Below are 20,050 nucleotides of genomic sequence, written 5' to 3' on the forward strand. Positions count from 1 at the left end.
AAGTAATAGGACTCAACCGATTAAAAAAAAATTGTTTAAAACTTTCAAAATAGGCTCCTTCTATGCAGCTCTGCCAGCGCTAATTTCAATCATTGAAGGCGTCACGGAAGGCATTCTCCGGAATAGCTTTGAGAGCCGAAGTGCATGCTGCTTAGATCCCCCTTCATCGGACTTTTCAGGCAAAAAAAACCAAAAAAAGTCCGGGGGGCTATGTCTGGGCTATAGGGCGGTTGCGAAAGCGCTGGGATGCCGAGACGTTCTTGTGGTGCAACTTCCAATCGGCTGCGATGTCTTGTCGAACCCGATTGACCCTTCGTTTGAATCTCTTGAGGATTCCCACGTAAAACTTGGCGTTGACGGTTTGTCCAGGAAGGACAAACTCATGGTGAATGATGCCTTTGATGTCAAAAAAGACAATGAGCATCGTTTTCACTTTGGATTTGCGGTCTTCATCAGCGACGATCCAAAAAGGCCTGGTGCCACTGAAACACACAACTTCTTTCTAAAGCAACATCTGGGTAAGCCTGCTTGATCGTATCAAAAATTTCTGTCGTATACTGAGTTTTACACAGAATTTAATCGCTTACCTCTGCTCTAACGAACGCTGCATTTTCGGCTTGCACCACTCAGAGAAACACGTCGCGCGAAAATGTTTGTCCTGACCCTCCAGGTGCTCGGAGACAACTGACCACCCGCTCAATCGTTAGCTAGGAACGCACTCTACTGAATTTAGTCGGTGCGTGTACACTCCGAAGTACAGTCGAAGTACTTTCCGGACAAACCCTGTATACCTACATACACATATGTGAGTTATCTTAATAAAAATGAGGGCGGTTCATCTTTGTGCCAAAAATCACCTAAATGTATTTCCCTGGCTTTGAACCTGACAAGTTACAAGAGTATCAAATGTTCGATTACACTCGAACTTAGCCCTTCCTTAGTTTTTTTCATTAAAATTGTATTATTCTTAACTAATCAAAAATATTTAAGCAGTCATAGACTAACTTGAAAAACAAATATTTTGTCATTAAATTACTGTTAATGCATTTGACGTAAATTCTGACCTTAGTAAAAGACAAAAGTAATGAAAAAGCTTATGCACTCGAACTATACATCACGCAGCTTACTCACGTAGTACTTATTAAACGAAGCACGAAATTCTTCTGCCTTCACGAATTCACCAAGCTTGAGGAAAGAAAAAATTATATGAATAAAATAATTAATGGAACCAATTGAGTGCGTACAATAGGGCAAACAAACAAAATAAATAAAGTTTCACAATTAAAATTTTGCATTCTTTGAAGTGTTTACGAATATTTTGGCAATTGGTTTCAAAGTATGCCATTCTTGTGGATTTGTATTTACATACATACATATGTATGTTTGTTGCCTAATTCATATTTGGCTACGTCAATGGTGCTAATTTAGACGAGAAGTTTACACAGATGTGCATTCAAAACAAATAATCGTATTTTTTCTGAACATATAATTTTTATATATACTTACGTTCAAACTTATGTACGTGTGGTCGTTTAGTTTTGATTACATGCATACTGGCATGCCGAAGCGTGCGCTTTTGCTGTAGCAACAAATAGCCGCTTCGCAACAAACAAAGCCGAAACTCAATGGGCTTTTACGCGGAAGTCACACTAACGGCGCTCCACCGATTTTTGTTTTTTTTTTAAGCGAGAAATTAGCAATTATTTGTTATATTATTATCTCCATATTATTTTGAAGTTAACTTATTTTTTATATTTTATTTACATTGTTATTAGAATGTTGTTTTGGTTTTATGTAAAATTCTTATGAAAAATATTTGCACAGAATACATAAGTATAAACCAAAAAACAATAAACAAACTTAATCCTCAAAAAAAATGGAAAATATCCAAAAAGAAAAAAAATAGTTTTTATTTTCGTTACTGCAATCAATACAATAAATTTACCTATCGCACTATTACAGCAAATATCACGCTACATTAATTATACCTTCATAATCGAAACAAACAGATTTAACGAACCACAGTATTTTGGCGAAAAGCAATCGATCGCAGCTGACCGCTCGAGCACGTGCTTGGCACACCGGTTCCACAATCCCACAATATATTCGTAATGCTCACAAAAACATAAACACTTATGGCGTTTTATTTTTACTACATAAGTATGACAGTCTATTTTTAGACTCACAATTTTTATAGCAATAAGCTGACAGCTCAATTTTATATTTATATTTTTATTTATTTATTTGTGCTATTTTTAGCTCTCATTATAATAATTATTAGTTAAATTTTTTGCGTGGTCGCCATATTGATTTTTTAAACTTCTTCATGTATGATTGTATTAAAGGTACAGGTTCATATATTCATTATACCCTAAACCGGGTTTATTAAATTTGCCAAGAAGTTTGTAACACTCACGTCTCCACGCCCTATAAAGTACATACATATGTATGTACATATGTACATACAAACAAGAAAATAAGAAAAGTCCATATTAAAAACAAAAACCCATAAAAAAAGTAATGCCCCAAAATAAATGTATAATTATTGGCTCTTTCAGTAAGATTAATTTGAACTAAAAATAAAAACAAAAAGTAATGAAGGGCAAAGTTCGAGTGCAACTAAACGTTTTATACCCTTGCAACTTGTAAGGATTTAGGCCAAAACCTTTTCGCAAAATTCGCCACAATGACGTCACAGAGATGCTCAACACTCGAGAACGATGTGTGAGAGACTGATTTAGGTCTTCCTCAATTGCTGCGCTAACGACAGCAATATTCTCGAGACTATGTACACTTCTTTGTCTCACTGGCACAGAAACATTTTAGACTCTCAATTGTTGATCTGACAGGTCTTCAAGTTGAGACCATTAACTTCGAATTTCGGAAGTAAATTTTAATAATTTCGACTCGTTGTTGAATCGTATATTTTTCCATGATAAAATGGCAAACATTACTGAAGATAAATGTCAAAAGAACGGAAAAAATATGGCGTGGTTTGCTGCCCCTATCGTCCCTATCCTTTTGAAAACACCCTCTACCATATATATGTAATTCATATAGTGACAGAGATATTCCGCATAAGGTTTGTTGGAAACACGAAAATCATTATAAGTATGTAGTATACATACATTATACTTAAAAAAAATGTTCCCTAGGCTTCATTAAGATACCTGAGATACAATTACCAATCATATGGAGCAAAGTCAACTGGATGTTCGAAAATCCTGGTAATAGTTATATAAGGGGTAGGTCAAGTTTTCGCCCAATTTCATCTATTTTAGGCACAAAGATACAGTGTTATGAGTAAAACACTCTATTTCATTGAGATAACTACTATATTGGCCGAAATATGCGGAAGTTTGAAAATCTTTGTATTAGGTATATGGGGGCTCAGGGAAGTATTGACCCGATTCAACCCGGAAAAATAATGTACTGTAAGAGTCCAAAATAATAGCTAATATCATGACTATTCTATATTATCCGCAACAAATCAAACAACAGATCTACGCCTGGAAGGAGATTCGACTCGACTATGGCCATAAAAAAACTTCGCTGAAAAAATTAATGGACACCTTAGTCCAAGAGAAGAAGTCCTAGTTAGAAATTAGTTAGTAATCATTAGATATATTAATTGAATGTGATTCTAAGTATCTGTATACAAAAGTGTTATTTTGTTGAGTTTCATTTGAAAAACGTTCAAAATAGGCAATCATTTTTTTTAGAGTGAAGTGATACACTAAATATTTCCCAAATAAAATTTGAGCTCAAGCGCCGAACCGGCTTACTAATATGCTAACAGCTAGTATCAAAAATATTATATCATTATATTTATTTGTAAACCTTAACATATTTCTAGAGCAAATCTTAAAGACATCGAACGCGTTATACTACAAGAGACGAAAATTTCACGAGATCATTTAACGCCAGAGATAGCGCTCCATCTCATAACACCAGAATGTCGGCTCTTTCATGAACCAGTACCCAATGTAAATGTCACGAAGTTGTTCAAAGACGACCCCTTTTGGGCATTCTACTGGCCTGGTGGACAGGCTATCAGTCGGTTGGTTTGCCACAAAGTTAATTTTACAAAGCTTCGAAAATAATATCATAATATCTTCTACTTTAACAGTTACGTACTGGATAATCCCTCCTTGGTGGCTGGCAAGTCGGTGCTGGATGTGGGCAGCGGTTGTGGGGCCAGCGCCGTGGCTGCGCTAATGCACCAAGCAAAATATGTTGTGGCAAATGACATCGATGAAGGTAAACATTTAAATTTCATTTGAAATTTGGACATAAAATTTTAAATGTAAAACAAAAATATTACTGGAGATGCCGGGGATCGAACCCGGGGCCTTTCACATGCAAAGCGAACGCTCTACCACTGAGCTACATCCCCTCACATTTAAAAATTGCCTAAGTCTGAATTTATACACACATACTCTATTTGTATCGTATCTTTTAGCGGCTGGCTGTGCTGTTGTACTGAACGCTCAGTTGAATGCGGTAGACCTGAAACACTTACATATTTCTACGGAAAATTTAATAAAAGCGTCACAATTGGTACAGGAAGACCTAATTTTGTTGGGTGATGTTTTTTACGACGAAGAATTCGCCGCTGTTTTGCAGCCTTGGCTACAAAAACTACGTAAGGCGGGAAAACAGATACTTGTTGGTGATCCCGGACGGCATGGCTTGACAGCGAACAGACGGCAGCATATGAGACGTTTAGCCAAATACGAATTGACGGAAAGTGGCTGCATTGAGAATAATGGTTTTCGCTTTGTTAATGTTTGGGAATTAAGATAGTAATGATTCCAATTATTATTAAAAATTTAATGTGAACATAAAAAAATATTGTATATTATAAATAATTGTTTATTAAAAAACTGTATTCACTATAAAATTTCTAACAGTATTAAAAAAGATTATTTTAATAGTCTTAATAATACAAAAATGGATCTAAAAATTAGAAACTGAAAAAACCAAAAAATTAATTGGAGATGCCGGGGATCGAACCCGGGGCCTTTCACATGCAAAGCGAACGCTCTACCACTGAGCTACATCCCCTCACAAAAATTAATTGCCCAATGACTAAGTTCACGCCACGTCCAGAGTTCTTACGCACAAATTAGCTCAATTTAATGCATGCCTAAAATAACGGGCCGAACAAATTAAATACTCGTTATGCTTATGTTACCTATTAAACGCCAATAACTTTGTTCATTCGGTTGTCATGTTGAATTTTTAATTACATGTCAGCTGAAAGCACGAGTTAAGCACATCGTGGAGTTTCTATGTAGACATGTATTGGCATAAAAGTACAAAAAACGAATACACGAGTTTATTATACCCTGAACAGAAGGAAATGCAGGAGACCCTATAACATACATAAATATATACATGATCAGCATGACGAGCTGAGTTAATTTAGTCATTTTCTTTTCAAGAAGATGCTCATTTGTCGGAACTGCCGATATCGGACCACTATAACATATAGCTGCCATACAAACTGAACAATCGGAAACAAGTTCTTGTATGGAAAACTTTCACATTTGACAATGTATCTTCACAAAAGTTGGCACAGGTTATTTTCTGAGATAATATTGCAATATCGGAAGGAATTGTTCAGATCGGCTCACTATAGCATATAGCTGCCGTACAAACTGAACGATCGGAATCTAGTATCTGGTATGGAAAACTTTTGCATTTGACAAGATATATTCACGAAATTTGGTACAGATTATTTTCTAAGGCAACAATGTAATCTCCGAAGAAATTGTTCAGATCGGGATGCATGGGAAACTTCCTCATTTGACGATATATCTTCACGAAATTTTGTATCAGTTATTGTTCATAAAAATATTGCAATATCGGAAGAAGTTGTTCAAAACGGCTCACTATAGCTTATAGCTGCCATACAAACCGAACGATCGGAATCAAGGGCTTGTATGGAAAACTTTCGCATTTGACGTGGTATCTTCACGAAATTTGACATAGATTACTGCTTAAGGTAATTATATAATCTCCGAAAAAATTGTTCAGATCGGATTATTATAACATATAGCTTCCATACAAACTGTACACATACATATGTACATATGTATGTAGTTACTAAAAGAAATGCACCTGTGAAGGGTATATTGCTTTGGGAAAGTTAACTTTTCTTCTTGTTTTTTTCCTGTAAACAGCTACATATTTTACTATAAGAGAAATTAAAAAAATAACATACGCTTGTTTGCAATGAAAAAATTATGTAAGAAATATTAAAAAAAATTTTTTTATTTTAAATATAAAAAAATTAAAAAACTACATATAAAAAAATTAATAAAGTTAAAAAACATAAAAAAAATAATAAAAAATAGTAAACAATAATAAAAAAAATATAAAAAAATTATAAAAAAATTAAAAAATAATAAAAAAAGAAATTAAAAATAATAAAAAAAGAAATTAAAAATAATAAAAAACAAGATAAAAAATAATTAAAATAAATAAAAAAAATTAAATAATAAAAAATATTGTATTAACTCACAAACACAAAAAACGGTGATTTGCAAAACGAATAAATCACACTGCCGATACTAATTTCCTACACCAAATTAGGTTGACATAACGATTTTAAATTTAATTGTATTTATTGTTTATTTTTTATGGATTTATTAATTAATTTTTGTGTTTTATTTTAATTTTTACATTTTTTTATCGCTTAAAACTAATTAATTTAATTTAATAATTAAAACTTAACTTAGATTTTGTATAAGTTTATATATAAACGCGTTTAACCACACACAACTTGCCAATTTTTTTCAATGTGAAAGGTAAAAAGAGGGCAAAAACTTGAAAACAAACTGTACGCAATAGCAAAATATTTTGAAGAAAAAACCGAATGCACACAATTAGAAATATTACACAAAATGCAGCATGTTTTATGTTGCTTATATTAGCTTAACATTTCTTATTGTTAATTTTTACAAATTGATTTATTTTACATATGGTTTTTACATTACTTATTTTTTAATTAATATGTATGTTTTTTTTCGTCATTTTGAATTTTTTATTTCAAATTTGAAACATTTTCTCCAAAATTTCAAAATATCTAAACAGCGAAAGTGGAAAATCTAAAAAATTAGAAGTTAAGTAGACAAGAATAAATTTATAATGTACTAAAAATACAATAAATTTAATAACTGTAAGTTATAGTCAAATTGCGAACAAAAATTATAATAACAGATCCAAAATATTTTGTCAAAAGAAAATATTGTTATTGCACAGCGAGAGGGCACTTTTTCGAATGAAATATTTTTTTTTATTTCTAAACAGAACAATAACAACTTGCTTTATTTTAATTTAAAAATCAAAGACTATTTTCGAATTATAGCGAAAATTGCAATCAAAATGCCAATTAACTTCTATCTAATTTGCAAAGAAATAAATTTATGTCTACAACACTTGAAGTGCGCTTGGAAATTACGGAATTTTTTAGAATTTTTTCTAATTAAATTTCAAACAATTTACATAAAAATAAATTAACGAAATTCAGCGAGAATTCAGCTAAAGACGCAACGAAAAACAAAAAAATTAAAACTGAAATAAGTAAAAACATAATAAACCACATTTCGTGTGCAAGTTGAAAATTATGAAATGCTAAATGAGAACGATTTCGAAAATTACATTTAAAAAGTGTGTTCGTTACGTTTAAGGTTATCTAATATAGAGTAGTGCAAATTGCAGTAAAGGCAAATTTTTTTGTTTCAAGACTTAATTAATATTATTTTATGTTATAGTAATTTAGCAAAATATAAAATTATATTTAGCATTTATGTATTTATGTTATGTATAATTATCGTAGCAAAGGTAAACATCAATCAAATATATATTTATATATAAACTTATAGAACTAAAAACTAGCAATTAATAATTAAAGAGACGCTTCTGTATACATACATAAGTGTCACTTTCGAATTATTCTTATATGATTATGCATTTAAATGTAAGTATGTATGTATGGTTTTGTATGTGCAACTACAACGGTCGGCGTCATGAATAATAGCAGTAGCAATCACTGCATTGCGCTTTAGCGCCGTTTGTGTCGCGCTTTCCGCCAGACGCCAACCGTCATTGCACCTTCTCACATTATCGGATCGGGCCCCTGACCTTCCAGATCGGACACTTGACTCTGATAATGCAGCGCATCTTGGTATGCTTTTTTCACCGCCTTGCGTTCAGTGGGCTTGCGTGATTCCACCAATTTCTGCTGATCCAGTCGTTTATCGATGCCCAGTATTTCGAGTTTATTCGCCGGTAACCATTGCCACGTACGTTTCACATCGAAGAACAGCACTAAAAAGACCACATCTTCGGTGTAGTTTTTGCGCAACGCCAGCACATCGGGTGGTGGCGCAGGCAATGGTACACCGTTATAGACAAAACCTTTCGGCGTTTTGGGATCGAGTATTAATGCCGGATACCAGGGATAACCGCGACATTTAGCCCACACTAACTGCAACGGCTCGAGTGGTGGTTTTAGCATTGTTATTGTTGCTGCCGTCGCCGCCAACGCATCGTCGGCATCAGCATCGCCCGCCTCGTTAACTAAATCGGCATTAGCTGATGTGGGTCGAGACGATGTTGATGGCGTTGGTGTTGCCGCTGCCGCACCGCGTGTATTGTGCGTATTGTTGTATATCAACTTGTTGTTAAGACTCGCTTTTCGACCTCTAACATTATTCGCAATTGGTGTAGAGGTAGCGCTTATGCTGGCGGTGGGTGTGGCTGATCTTGTCAGTATTTGTTTGTTGTTAGAGCGCGTTGTCGTCGTCGACGCAGTTGCCGTTGCCGTTCCTGTTGTCGTTGTCTTCGTCTTGGCAGTGTTGGTCGTTGTCTGCACTGCATTGGTGATTGTATTTTTTGTATTGGCATTCACTTCAATTATCGGTTTGTTTTTCTGCTTCGTGCGTGTAGCGTTGCGTGGACGTTTCTCTGAGGGGGTAGGCGTTCGTGTTGCCACACTTTTTGTATCTGTTTCAACTTTGTCACTAGCTACGCGGTCGTTACTCTCCTCGGCGCCATCATCACTATCGGCACTAGCGCTTATCGCTTCACCGTTACCACCAGCGACATCGGCTTCGCCGTCAATATCACCCTCACAAATACTAGCGACTTCATTCACTTCCACATCGCCGTCCCGGCCATCAACCTCTTCATCGTCTTCGCTCTCCTCATCACCTTCAGCATCACCTTCGCCATCATCCTCACCGTCATCATCTTCGTCGTCATCATCGTCACTGCTATCGTACTCTGAGCCAGACCCGCTGACACTGAAACCAGAACAACTACTGCACGGACTTCCCGACATATCACTCAAATCATCGTCATCACTATCGCTTACGTCGCGTTCATTATTCGCGCGATAAACACGAAAACTATCTGGTATCCGATCGTAGTTCGGTGTGGTCGTTAACACCCCTACGCTAGCTGGCACATTTACAGTTGACGGTGTATTTGGTGTAAGCGTGGCGTTTGGTGATTTCTTTGGCGACATCGATGCGCTCTGTCGCATCTCTGACAACCGCTTATGGCGCGCATTTCGTTTGGGCGATTTTCCAGCTACTGTACCACCCAGTACTGCACCTGCAGGGAGACCCAAACTAGCACTGAGTGGCGCCAAGTGACTTCCACTTAATTTGTTACTTATTGTCATTGCTGAGGAGGCGAGTGTAGCTGCTGCTGCCGCTCCCGCAGCACTTGCTCCGCTGGTTGTGGTATTATTGTTATTCTGAGTGGCAGACGCGGTTAATGTCGTCGTTTCATCCTTAACGGGTGTTGTGATTTCAGAAGGTCGCTTGAGGGCTGCTTGCGCTTTGCGTGTAAATAAAACCGCAGTTCTGGAAGAATGCGAGCACCAATGCATAAAAAAAAATGTAAAAAGAGAAAGAGAGAGAGAGATGGTTGATTGGTCAGCGCAAGATTATTACAGCCACAAATACCTTATTCTAATGGGGACAAATGATTGTAGATAGAATGGGAGATATGTTTTGTTATTTTCAACCACAGGAATAAAGTTCAATTCAAAAATTTACTTTTTTTTAAATTCATGACTCCAAAATTTCTCATATTGATTCGAAAGAAAAATTCTTTCACAATATTTTGTCTCAAAGAACACAAAAAACATCGATACCGAATGTCCCTCTATTTATACGCCTCTGGATATAGGAGACTTTGCTCTAACTTTTTATAAACGTTATATACCTTCGATTCACGCCCACTGGTGACGCGCTATTGTTGAGACTCTTGATGGGACTGCATGGCGGTGTTTGCACTGTCGTTGTTGCAGTTTCTTTAGACTCCTCACCCATTGTATCATCATCATCGACTACCATCATATTGGCGGGAACTTTGCGTGAACGTTTTGACAAGCTATTTTGCACTTGTTGTTGCTGCAGCTGCAGACAGGATGGCTGTTTCAAAATTTTCTCTGCTTGAAGTGTAACATCGTGACTATGCTCATCTTCATCATCATCGTCATCGTCGCTCTGCGAATGAACACTCACGTTTGAATGCCGCTGCGTTATTGAAATATAATTAAATAAATACATATTTATTTTGGTGTAGTTTAAATTATCACTTACAGCAGCGATTTTCGCCTTTTGCATAGCTTTACGCATGCGTGTTATTTCCAAGCGTATTTGCTTGATTTTCTTGGTACGGTACATGGGATTCTTGAGAACCTGTGACTTATCTGCAAGTATGAGCAACTTTTGTACGATTTCCTCGCATGGCTTGGCCTCTAGTAATGTTTTCAATTCCACTTCCACCTCGTGTTCCACATGATCTTCATGATCGGAACGTGTATGGTCCAACAATCCCTCACGTTGCAATTCCTTACGCACTTGCTGGAACAGTGGTGCCGCCTGGTCACGCATGCGTATACCAGCGCGATAAAATACCGTATCCTTATTATTGTAAGCTAGACAATTTTGTATCATTAAGTCGAAATCGATTTCCAACTGTTCTAGCGTCGCATATTGACCCTGTTTTAATTTTGTACGCATTGTACCTAAATCCATTGGATGCTTCACAATATCCAAGTAGTCAGGCACTTCTTCGGTATCGACCGGTTCACGGAATATTTCACTGGTGTCTTTAGCTTCAAGTGTATCCAGAAGTTTTGTTAACGCCGATTCAAGTGGATTCACCTGCAGCATGACCACTTGCTCACAGATTTTCACAAAGGCAGCCTTAAGTTTTTCGCGTTTCCGCACCAATTCACAAAGCAATCGAGCACGCTCTAAATCCTGACGCAGACACTGCCAATATTTCAACTGTTTGTACAGTTCCTTCGTGTCCGGCGAACCTATTGATTATTACAATGTATTAGTATATTATTGCCAATGTATATTGTACGCACAATTTGATTAAAAAATATATTATGCTGAAATTAATTATCTAGAAAAACATCTTGTCAAAAAATAAAATTATTTGGCTATACTTTTTAATGACGCAAAAATAAACTGCAATCAATAGCAATACTATAAAGCGTTAATCGCTACAACCGTTAGTAACTTTTTAGTGCGGGATAGGAACAGCTAGGCGAAATAAAATGCAAACCTTCAATACCATTTCGATGGATCACACCATGATTGTTGCCCTGACTCTGAAGCCGACGCAAAAGTGGCACACCGTTTCGGTACTGACGCTTCAGAGTCCAATAGGCTATAAGTCTATCTAAGAATTGCTGTTTCTTTTGCATGTGCACCATGCCCGAGATCTCCTGTACACGATTAGGTGGAATTGTTGGTATGAGCACAATGGGTGCTGTCGAACGTTTTTTGGCGAGCGCTTTTCTCGCTTCTTTCATTTTCATACGTGTATCTTCAACTTCTTTTTGATTGGTTTTTAATTTAGCATCTGCCGGCGTATGGGCATGACAGTAAGCGTACTTTTGTACATGAACCGACGAGTCATTGTGACCGTCTTTAACTGTATCCATTGTCATATATAAACCGGCTTGCTGTGCGCATGTTACATGGAAAGCAGCATAGCAGCTATTGCGCTGACACTGTATGCACGCGCCCAAACCCTTTTCTTTACAAACATAACATGTGAGTCGCCAACGCGCCGCCGGTATTGTTTCGATAGAATCTGAAAAGAAATTAAAATAGTTTATCTAATACATAAAATCACAAAAAATAATATTTACTTACCGATAGGTTCCAGAAACACTGTATTAGCAAAACGCACTTCGGGTATCCAAAGCGCGCATACCACATGTGCCCATTGACCACGATCGGTCTGTTTGAAAGCACCTCCGGCATTTGGGCACAATACACAACTCACAGGGGTACTGGGCGATTGCAAACAGCGTCGGCACAACCACTGCCCTTCTGGTATGAACGGTACACCGTAACAATCCTGGTGTACAGCCAGATTGCACATATCGCAGAAAAGTATTACGTTTGTGTTCTGGCACTCGCCATCCATGCAAATGCAACACACAGCATCGTCGTCGACTTCCACACCGGTTGGCGTACCATTAGCAGCAGCTTGAAAATATGATTCTTTTTCTAACCGATCCATTAAGAGTTCCATTGTATCGATTGTAACAGGATTAAAACCGGCTTTTTCACGTTGTTCATTCATCCATTCTAACCACGCCGAATCTTCTTCATCAACATCGTACTCTATTTCACCATCCAACTCCTCGGCTGATTTTTCTATGAAACGATAATAGGCGAGTGGGCGGGGTGGTGCATCAGGCACATGGTAGTCTTCGATTTCATGATAATGCGCCTCGGGCACCTTAACACGCGCCCATGTAGCATTTTCTTCGAGTGGTGGTGCATCGGCATTTAAAATACAACGGCGCGCCACTAACTCCGCATACTCTTCACCTTCAATAAATGGTAGCGGCTCATCAATAGCTAGTCGCACACTTTTACCATCAATATTGAATTGTACGGTTTGTTCTTCGTCATTGTAACTAACTAGTGATTCAGGATTTGCCACCTGATAACCGCCACCGTTTGCACCGTTGTCGTCAGCAGTCCCCTTCGGTGCTTTCGGCGTGGAATGTGCTTTCCGCGCCTTTTTCCGATGAGGCGTTATAATTGGTGTTATTGGTTGTGGATTGTCGTGATCATAGTTAAGTAAGTGATATTGTAGTCCCACCACTGTTTTGTAGCTGCGATCGCACTTGACCACTGGACACGCGTACGGCGGTTGCGCTTGCTGCAGCTTCACGTTCTTGCAATACTCGATCGCATCAAAATCGAGTCCCATTGTATGTGTAATTGAAGTCACTGATGATTCTGCTCGGTGCTATTGCAAAAACCTTTCGTTATATTTGCATTTTATATGCAAAATTTTCGCGTGCAACTATTATTTCTGTAGCTTTTTCGCTTAATTTACGCTTCGTTTTGTATTTCTCTGATTCACACGCAAATTCGCTGTCATACAAATGGCGCAAAGTGACAGCTGTTGCAGCTTGTCATAGTGTAAACACAATGGCTACGACAGACTGCAAACTACATCTGTCAAATATTAAAATACACACGTTCTTATGGGCAGTGTTATTTTGACAGCTGCACAACTACACGACTGCAGGCCGACAGTTGTCGTTCTCGCTAACTTCAATTTGCTCCTATTTTTGCCAACGACAGTACGACGACAGTAGAGTTGACAGTAGAATGGAAGATAGAAAGAGGAGGTAGAGTGGTGATGCCACTAATATGTAAAATGTAAAATTATTCACAGCTCTAACAAACTTAATGTTATTTTACAAATAAAAGCATAAAATAGCTCTATTATATCATTTGTAATAGCAAGTGATAATTTAAAGCAAAAATATTTACCTATTTACTTATTTTTTGCATAAAAAATTTCACTTTGAACAAAATATTAAAATTTCATTGAAGTGAAAGGTATTAGTATGGCCACAACGAAATTGTGTACATGCAAAATGGACAACTGCGTTGTTTTGTGTACATGCCGGCCATTGTGTTGTTGTTGCTTCTCAAAGTGTACATGTAGTAAGATGAACAACGACGTTTTCAGTTCACTGTCGTGCCGCTGCAGTCTGTCGTAGCCATTGTGTTTACACTATCAAACTGGTACGAAAGCAAAGCGCATAAGAAAAAGCCAAATAAATGTTGGAAAATGTGATATTGATAGAAACGTGATATTCGAAGTTAAGAATTAGAAAATAATTAAAATTATATATTCAAAATATTTTAAACATTTAATGTAAAACTTTTTTGTAATTAAAAAAGTAACTAAAATATGTTCTTGAAATCTCGATTATTGACTTTGAAGAAAATAACACAAGTATTTGAAATCAAGAAAGGCATTGCCATATGTAACTAATACGCAAAATGCTTGTGTTACGTGGGTGGGATGTCAAATATAAAAATTCTCTGATGAAAATTTCACTTATTATCTAAACTTTAGCTTACCGAAAGAATTTTATTAAAATGTATGTGTTATGTGTAGTTTTAATTAAAACAAATTGTAAACAAAATATATTTTGCTTTTATTTATTTTGAAGGTAATCGTTATAATAATTCAAAAAAACTTGTTTATATTCGTCTGATATTACATCAAGTGCTTTCAACATTGTTTTTAATTCTAATTGCGTAGATTGGTATAGTCCAACGGCTATAAAGTCCCACAAAACTGACATTTTAGTAACGTACTCAATGGACTGTAAACCCCATCGTTCAATAGTGGCTCTTTGGCAAAAATTGAGAATTGACACTAATTTGTTCAACTCGAATGTGTTAAATATTACGCCAGCTAAAAAAATAATACAATTTTAATTAAAGCTAATAATAATAGGTTTTTACATTTACCATTGTAAGATTTAATAAGCATTTTCATCAAATCATTTCCCATTTCCATCTTTAATGAGTGAAAATCCACCAGGAAACTATCGACCATGTCATAAATGCGGAACAGTTCCAAACGAGTTTGTGCATTATTTGTGTTTTCCAATAACTCTGTAAAATTCATAAACCATTCAACACTCTGTTCCTCAGAGCAGATCGTGCACGATACTCCTCCGTTTTCTAACTGCCACCAATGAAGAGCTGGGGAAACGTCTTGTTTATCTGTTGGCACAAACTTTTCACCACATGTTGGATTTCTGCATTTATATACATGATATTTTAGCTATAACAAATTGCAAAAACAAATTGTTAAGGAAAAATTTTCGCTATACAAAATTTAATTCTTACGTAGGATTTGTCAGGATCGGGTTTTTGACAATATGTACAGGTGCAATTAAAATGATAAATCTCTTTTAAGTATGCTCTACGAATATTTCGAAGCGAATTTTTATAGTTAACGGTATAACAATTGAGAATTTCAGCACCTTTTTCTATATTACTATCAGCTAGTGCATAAAAATTTCTTCCTGAGAATTTTGGGCACAGTGTGGGTCCACAGGCATGATTACACATACTAAGATATGGGAGGTTTGCTGCCGATACTTCTTTAGTTTCACTGAATGAATGTAACATACCACGTTTCAGATGGAGAGGCTTTGTCCATATATGAGGAACCAGGAGAATGCCAAATCTGTTAGTAGTAGAAGTTACGTCGTAACAAGTTGGCGAAATAGAAGAGCATGTATGCGCATTAACAATAAATTGGCCAATATGTCGAAATATAAGAGCACCTAAAGTATCATTAGTAAAGTAATATTATTATATAAATTTGTTATGTATTCAGTTGTATTGAAACTTACTGACGATGGACTCCCAATCACATTGCTTCAGCTTCGTTTTGTTTGAAATTGCAAAGAAATTTGTATAATCTTTAAGGTATACAACTAAAAAATCAGCTACGAGGGCAAACCATAACTTATTTGGTAAACTCATTTTTTGCATATGTGTAACCATTTGTAGAGTCTGTACATAATTCACATCAGTTTTGGTATATAGCGAACTATCAGGTGTTATCAATGTCTGCCAAAGTTTATAGATGTCTGTTTCATAGGAAACTATTGGCAATATAGCAGGAAAATCCTCTAGTACAACTCTTAAAGCTAGGTGGGAAATGCCTATTTGTTCAAATAATCGGCAGAGATACCCCGTACATTCATTTTGATGCACGCTTTTATGATTTCGACGGCACTTTAAGGAACAGTAAATTATGCTGCAATTACAGTCATGGCAGGGAATTGGTATCATAAGCATAGCACCGCATTGTTGGCATATTTGACATCCCTCTACAGGTACAAAAGAACTGATCCTTTCATTAAAAATTACTTCACCAGATTTTATGGCGTTTTTAGCAATCATATATCTCCCACGGGTAGCCACTTTTGTGTCAATTCTTCTATGAGTACATGAATAATAAAATACAAGTCATAATTAATATTACATAAGCTTCTGCAATAACTCACACTACGGTAGATTCCTTTAATTTCAAAACCGTATTAATGGTTTCCTCCGTTTTGATTTTGGTATCCTCATCTAAAATTTTCAACCCTTTTTGTAATTCTTTTACTCTCTGACTAAAATTTTCATTTAGAGTACTTTTCTCCAATTCTTCTAAATGTTTTTTGAGTTTCTCAGAATCCTTTAAATAGTATGCACAAAAAGCCTGACGTATTTTAATTTTGTGTAAAAGCTTCACTGGATAATGGTTTGTCTCAAGTGCGCAAACACAATCGTCGTACGCTTGTTGATAGTATTCTAATTCCTGTAACGCCATTGCACGATTAGCATAAGCCAGTGCTAAAGATTCAGTATTTTCGATTGCAGTGAATATAGCTTGAGTATATCGTTGAGCAGCATTAATCATATTATCAAATTTACTTCCAGATTTTGAATTGTAATAGTTATTTCCTTCTTCACGCAGTCGAATAGCAGATTGAATGGCATGTTGAACAGAACTGGCATTCCTTTGATGGGTAGACTTTATAGCTTTTAGCCATGCGGAGGACATACGACGATTCGTAGGAAAGTTTTGGTTATTTTTAATATCTAAAATGATACTGAGCTCATTTTCAGAGTTCACTATTTTTGTATTCGAAACTTGATACGCTAAAAGCTCAGAAAAACTGTATTTTTCCATTTTTGTTTAATGGATTATTGCTCTAATTGTAATTAATTAATTATATGCATAAAGTACCTGTGGCCGGTTGATGTTAAATCGACGTGATTTGTTGTTGCACTTAGTATAAACAATATGCAAACAGCTGAGTGGGAATGAGTGATGTGGTGGTAAGATACGTAAAATATATCGATCCCAATATAAATCGGCATAATGTAATAAATTTGTAGCAAAACTAAATCTGAAAATTGATATATTTAAGTTTTGTATCGGGAAAACTATAGTGAAACGTCTATTTGTAATACACAATTATCCAAAATTTAACCATTCAAGCCTCTTGTGTATTTCGAAAATTGTATGAAAGTCGATATGCATAATACGTGTAAAATTTATTATCACTAATTCAACACACCCCTTTTCAACAATTATTTGTTCGTATCTATTTTGCTGCAGAAATTTTTAACTTTTCCAATAAATCAAGGTCCAATAATGGACTTACAGCAATTAGAGGAAGAGGCGCGCCAAGCAGCCTTAAAGGATATAAAAAATATGCTGCAGCGTCCGGGTCAATTAGAAAAAGTAGATCAATTTCTTCATCGCGTTGCACGAAAAAAGGCTTCAGTGGAGGCTCTACTAAAAACTGGTATGCAAAATCAACTGGATGGAGTAAGAGTAGGACTAAAACAATTAGAAACGTGTTTACAAGATGTCAAAGAAGTTCGGCAACGTATGCAAGAAGTTGATCGATTGTTGGAAGGAGTACCAGATATATATGATGCATTAGAAGTTGTACGCGAAGAAAATACGAAACATTCGCAGTACGCTACGGCCATGGAAAACCTTAAGCATATATTTAATGTCGAAGCAAGTGTTTCAAAAACGATGACACTCATTGATGAGGATAAACTATTAAATGCGCACCAGTGTCTAGCCGATTTGGAAAATTCCCGTGATGATTTGCTATACGAATTGCATAAACAACCTAAACAACATGCTTCGGACAAAATCACACTAAAACGACATTTTGAGACCGTGGACACAGTGTCCCAGGCACTTGAAAAGAAATTACGTCTCATACTAAGTCGAACATTGAATACTGTTCGTAAAGAGCCTACTGTCATAGTGACTGCATTACGAATAATTGAACGCGAGGAAAAGAATGATCAATTCGCTTTGCAGCAACAAAAAGTCACTGGTTTTTTACCTCCAGGCAGACCGAAGAAATGGCGCTCAATGGCACTTAAGATATTGCAGGAAGCCGTTGTTACACGTATAGAAGGTTCAAAATTAGAGGAACGTGCTGATAATAAAATGTGGCTTGTAAGAGATCTTGAAATTTTACGACAAATAATTCTGGAGGATTTAAGAGTTGTCAAATCATTATGTGTGCCCTGTTTTCCCCCACATTACAATATCTTCAACGAATATGTGAAAATGTACCACGAAGGATTGTCCTCTTACGTAAGAAAATTTAAAGTATTTTTATATTTTACATAATAAATTATTATTGGTTAATTAAAGCTCGATAATATTGCGAAATCTGGACTCGAAGGTAATGAATATGTATCAATGCTCTCATGGGTAATGAATACGTATCCTGGTGTGGAACTGATGTCACATCCTGACCTTAGAGTTGATATACAACAAGTTGTTGGACCTTTATTGCGTCCAGAACATCTCAAATCTCTTGAAGACGAGTACTTGCGCAATATGCAAAGAAACTATCAAGAATGGATGACAAAAACGGCAGAAACAGAAAAACAAGAGTGGTTCTCTGATCAACCGCCTGAACAAGAGCAGTACTATCACACATCAGCGCCAGTTATCATCTTTCAAATGATCGATCAACATTTACAAGTGACGAACACAATACACTCTGAATTAACATTTAAGGCATTGGTGATGAGTATTCAACAAGTGGAGGTATTCGGGCAATCGTATTTAAAAAATGTTATTGAATTGAAGGAACATCATTTTCGTAACCGTGATCAAATCAAGTATTTCACACACTATATAATAACTATTGTTAATAATAGCCAACAGATGGTTGAATTGGCTCAACAAATGAAGCAGTTGTATTGGCCTAAATCTCGTACCGAACATTATGAAGATTTTGAGAAACTACTAACTACATTCCAGCGTATTAGAGCACATGCCACCAATTATTTACTCGAAGAAGCTTTCCTCGATATGGAATGTCACTTTAATGATTTGTTTACATTAAAATGGCTGGGGTCCACAATTTCTGTGGATACCATATGTGTAACTTTATTGGACTATTTCCAGGTATGCTTATATAAATAACTCTCATTTGAAGCTTTCGAATCATATGTCTTATTTTCTTATGTGTAGGATTATAAGCACTTGCGTCCTAATAACTTTGAAATGGTAATTAATGAAGCTCAAAAACTACTTGCCAAACGTTATATACGTGCTTTACTATCTAAACGTTTATCAAAAACAAAAAGCGAGTGTGAAGCAATCACTACAAAAATCAAGCAGGAGTCAAAACGTTTTAAGCAATGCTTCGAGAAAATAGCACCCAATTTAGCGATGACCGATAGCCCACTGGATTTAATTACAACGCTCTCAGAATTATTGTCAAGTGACATTGAATTACTTGTGTTAGATCTTCATACACTTCTGGGAAATTATCCTTCCTTAAGTGAAGATCATATTGTGCGGTTGTTCTATTTGCGTAACGATGTAAAGGCCAGTGAAGTACGTGAAAAGGTACAAGATGCTGCAAAATCGAAGAAGGCGATGGTGAGCGTAGCGAAACAAGATTGCATATTCAAAGAGATTGTTTTCAACGATAAATTGTGGTAAAAAAATATATATAAACAATTATATTTTATTTAATATAGAAATATGCATATGTAATATGCAAGTACGTAGATAATAAAATTATAATAAAATATTGAATTTAAAATTAAAACATCTATTATTAAGTGTTAGAAACCTAAATTTTAAACAAAATAAAATAAGTAGCAATAGC

The 20,050-nt window shown here is 36.0% G+C and overlaps 5 protein-coding genes and 2 non-coding genes across 11 annotated transcripts in view; 3 read left to right on the plus strand and 4 right to left on the minus strand.

The window, feature by feature from the left end:
* LOC126754593 (electron transfer flavoprotein beta subunit lysine methyltransferase) overlaps positions 1–6,239 on the plus strand; it is a 117,586-nt gene extending 111,347 nt beyond the window's left edge. For both annotated transcript variants that reach the window (XM_050466701.1, XM_050466703.1), the window contains exons 3-5: positions 3,857–4,060; positions 4,130–4,260; positions 4,463–6,239. In XM_050466701.1, coding sequence (XP_050322658.1) covers positions 3,857–4,060; positions 4,130–4,260; positions 4,463–4,806 — 679 coding nt within the window. In that variant the 3' untranslated portion in view covers positions 4,807–6,239. The remainder of the gene's footprint in view (positions 1–3,856; positions 4,061–4,129; positions 4,261–4,462) is intronic.
* The window catches only part of LOC126754571 (craniofacial development protein 2-like), a 484,843-nt gene that overhangs the window by 121,287 nt on the left and 343,506 nt on the right, over positions 1–20,050 (plus strand). The gene's annotated exons all lie outside the window — the stretch shown is intronic.
* On the minus strand, positions 4,325–4,396 carry Trnaa-ugc (transfer RNA alanine (anticodon UGC)). The gene has a single exon. It is a non-coding gene; the product is annotated as a tRNA-Ala (tRNA).
* On the minus strand, positions 4,996–5,067 carry Trnaa-ugc (transfer RNA alanine (anticodon UGC)). Its single transcript has one exon. It is a non-coding gene; the product is annotated as a tRNA-Ala (tRNA).
* Positions 7,367–13,446, minus strand: LOC126754496 (bromodomain-containing protein homolog). Of its 2 annotated transcripts, none has more exons than XM_050466515.1 (5): positions 12,201–13,446; positions 11,614–12,138; positions 10,626–11,350; positions 10,246–10,559; positions 7,367–9,881 (listed from the first exon to the last, which is right to left on the minus strand). In XM_050466515.1, exons 1-5 carry the CDS (start codon positions 13,273–13,275, stop codon positions 8,126–8,128), a joined length of 4,395 nt encoding a protein of 1,464 aa, XP_050322472.1. In that variant the 5' UTR covers positions 13,276–13,446; the 3' UTR covers positions 7,367–8,125. The 2 variants fall into 2 exon arrangements, with proteins under 2 accessions (XP_050322472.1, XP_050322471.1); XM_050466514.1 differs by having other exon boundaries at positions 11,605–12,138.
* On the minus strand, positions 14,513–17,234 carry LOC126754514 (SET and MYND domain-containing protein 4). Of its 3 annotated transcripts, XM_050466559.1 has the most exons (6): positions 17,131–17,234; positions 16,400–16,982; positions 15,740–16,332; positions 15,228–15,670; positions 14,844–15,162; positions 14,513–14,787 (listed from the first exon to the last, which is right to left on the minus strand). In XM_050466559.1, the coding sequence occupies exons 2-6, from the start codon at positions 16,942–16,944 to the stop codon at positions 14,525–14,527; spliced, it is 2,163 nt and encodes a 720-aa protein (XP_050322516.1). In that variant the 5' UTR covers positions 16,945–16,982; positions 17,131–17,234; the 3' UTR covers positions 14,513–14,524. The 3 variants fall into 3 exon arrangements, with proteins under 3 accessions (XP_050322516.1, XP_050322515.1, XP_050322514.1); XM_050466558.1 differs by lacking the exon at positions 17,131–17,234 and having other exon boundaries at positions 15,740–16,329; positions 16,400–17,124; XM_050466557.1 differs by lacking the exon at positions 17,131–17,234 and having other exon boundaries at positions 16,400–17,124.
* Positions 17,444–20,026, plus strand: LOC126754516 (exocyst complex component 3). The gene is made up of 3 exons (XM_050466567.1): positions 17,444–18,513; positions 18,574–19,338; positions 19,405–20,026. Exons 1-3 carry the CDS (start codon positions 17,542–17,544, stop codon positions 19,879–19,881), a joined length of 2,214 nt encoding a protein of 737 aa, XP_050322524.1. The 5' UTR covers positions 17,444–17,541; the 3' UTR covers positions 19,882–20,026.

The sequence above is a fragment of the Bactrocera neohumeralis genome, chromosome 4, assembly GCF_024586455.1.
Source record: "Bactrocera neohumeralis isolate Rockhampton chromosome 4, APGP_CSIRO_Bneo_wtdbg2-racon-allhic-juicebox.fasta_v2, whole genome shotgun sequence".
NCBI lineage: Eukaryota > Metazoa > Arthropoda > Insecta > Diptera > Tephritidae > Bactrocera > Bactrocera neohumeralis.

What these genes read in the sequence shown, in the direction of transcription:
- LOC126754496 (XM_050466514.1), bottom strand. Translation starts at nt 13,275, where the DNA reads ATGGGACTCGATTTTGATGCGATCGAGTATTGCAAGAACGTGAAGCTG. An exon ending in AGTGTTTCTGGAACCTATCG is followed by an intron (nt 12,139 to 12,200) that starts GTAAGTAAATAT and finishes ATTTCTTTTCAG; the next exon opens with ATTCTATCGAAACAATACCG. An exon ending in CCAGTGGGCGTGAATCGAAG is followed by an intron (nt 9,882 to 10,245) that starts GTATATAACGTT and finishes GCATTCTTCCAG; the next exon opens with AACTGCGGTTTTATTTACAC.
- LOC126754514 (XM_050466557.1), bottom strand. Translation starts at nt 17,073, where the DNA reads ATGGAAAAATACAGTTTTTCTGAGCTTTTAGCGTATCAAGTTTCGAAT. An exon ending in TGATTGGGAGTCCATCGTCA is followed by an intron (nt 15,671 to 15,739) that starts GTAAGTTTCAAT and finishes ATGATACTTTAG; the next exon opens with GTGCTCTTATATTTCGACAT. An exon ending in CCGATCCTGACAAATCCTAC is followed by an intron (nt 15,163 to 15,227) that starts GTAAGAATTAAA and finishes AATTTGTTATAG; the next exon opens with CTAAAATATCATGTATATAA.
- LOC126754516 (XM_050466567.1), top strand. Translation starts at nt 17,542, where the DNA reads ATGGACTTACAGCAATTAGAGGAAGAGGCGCGCCAAGCAGCCTTAAAG. An exon ending in ACGAAGGATTGTCCTCTTAC is followed by an intron (nt 18,514 to 18,573) that starts GTAAGAAAATTT and finishes GGTTAATTAAAG; the next exon opens with CTCGATAATATTGCGAAATC. An exon ending in CTTTATTGGACTATTTCCAG is followed by an intron (nt 19,339 to 19,404) that starts GTATGCTTATAT and finishes TCTTATGTGTAG; the next exon opens with GATTATAAGCACTTGCGTCC.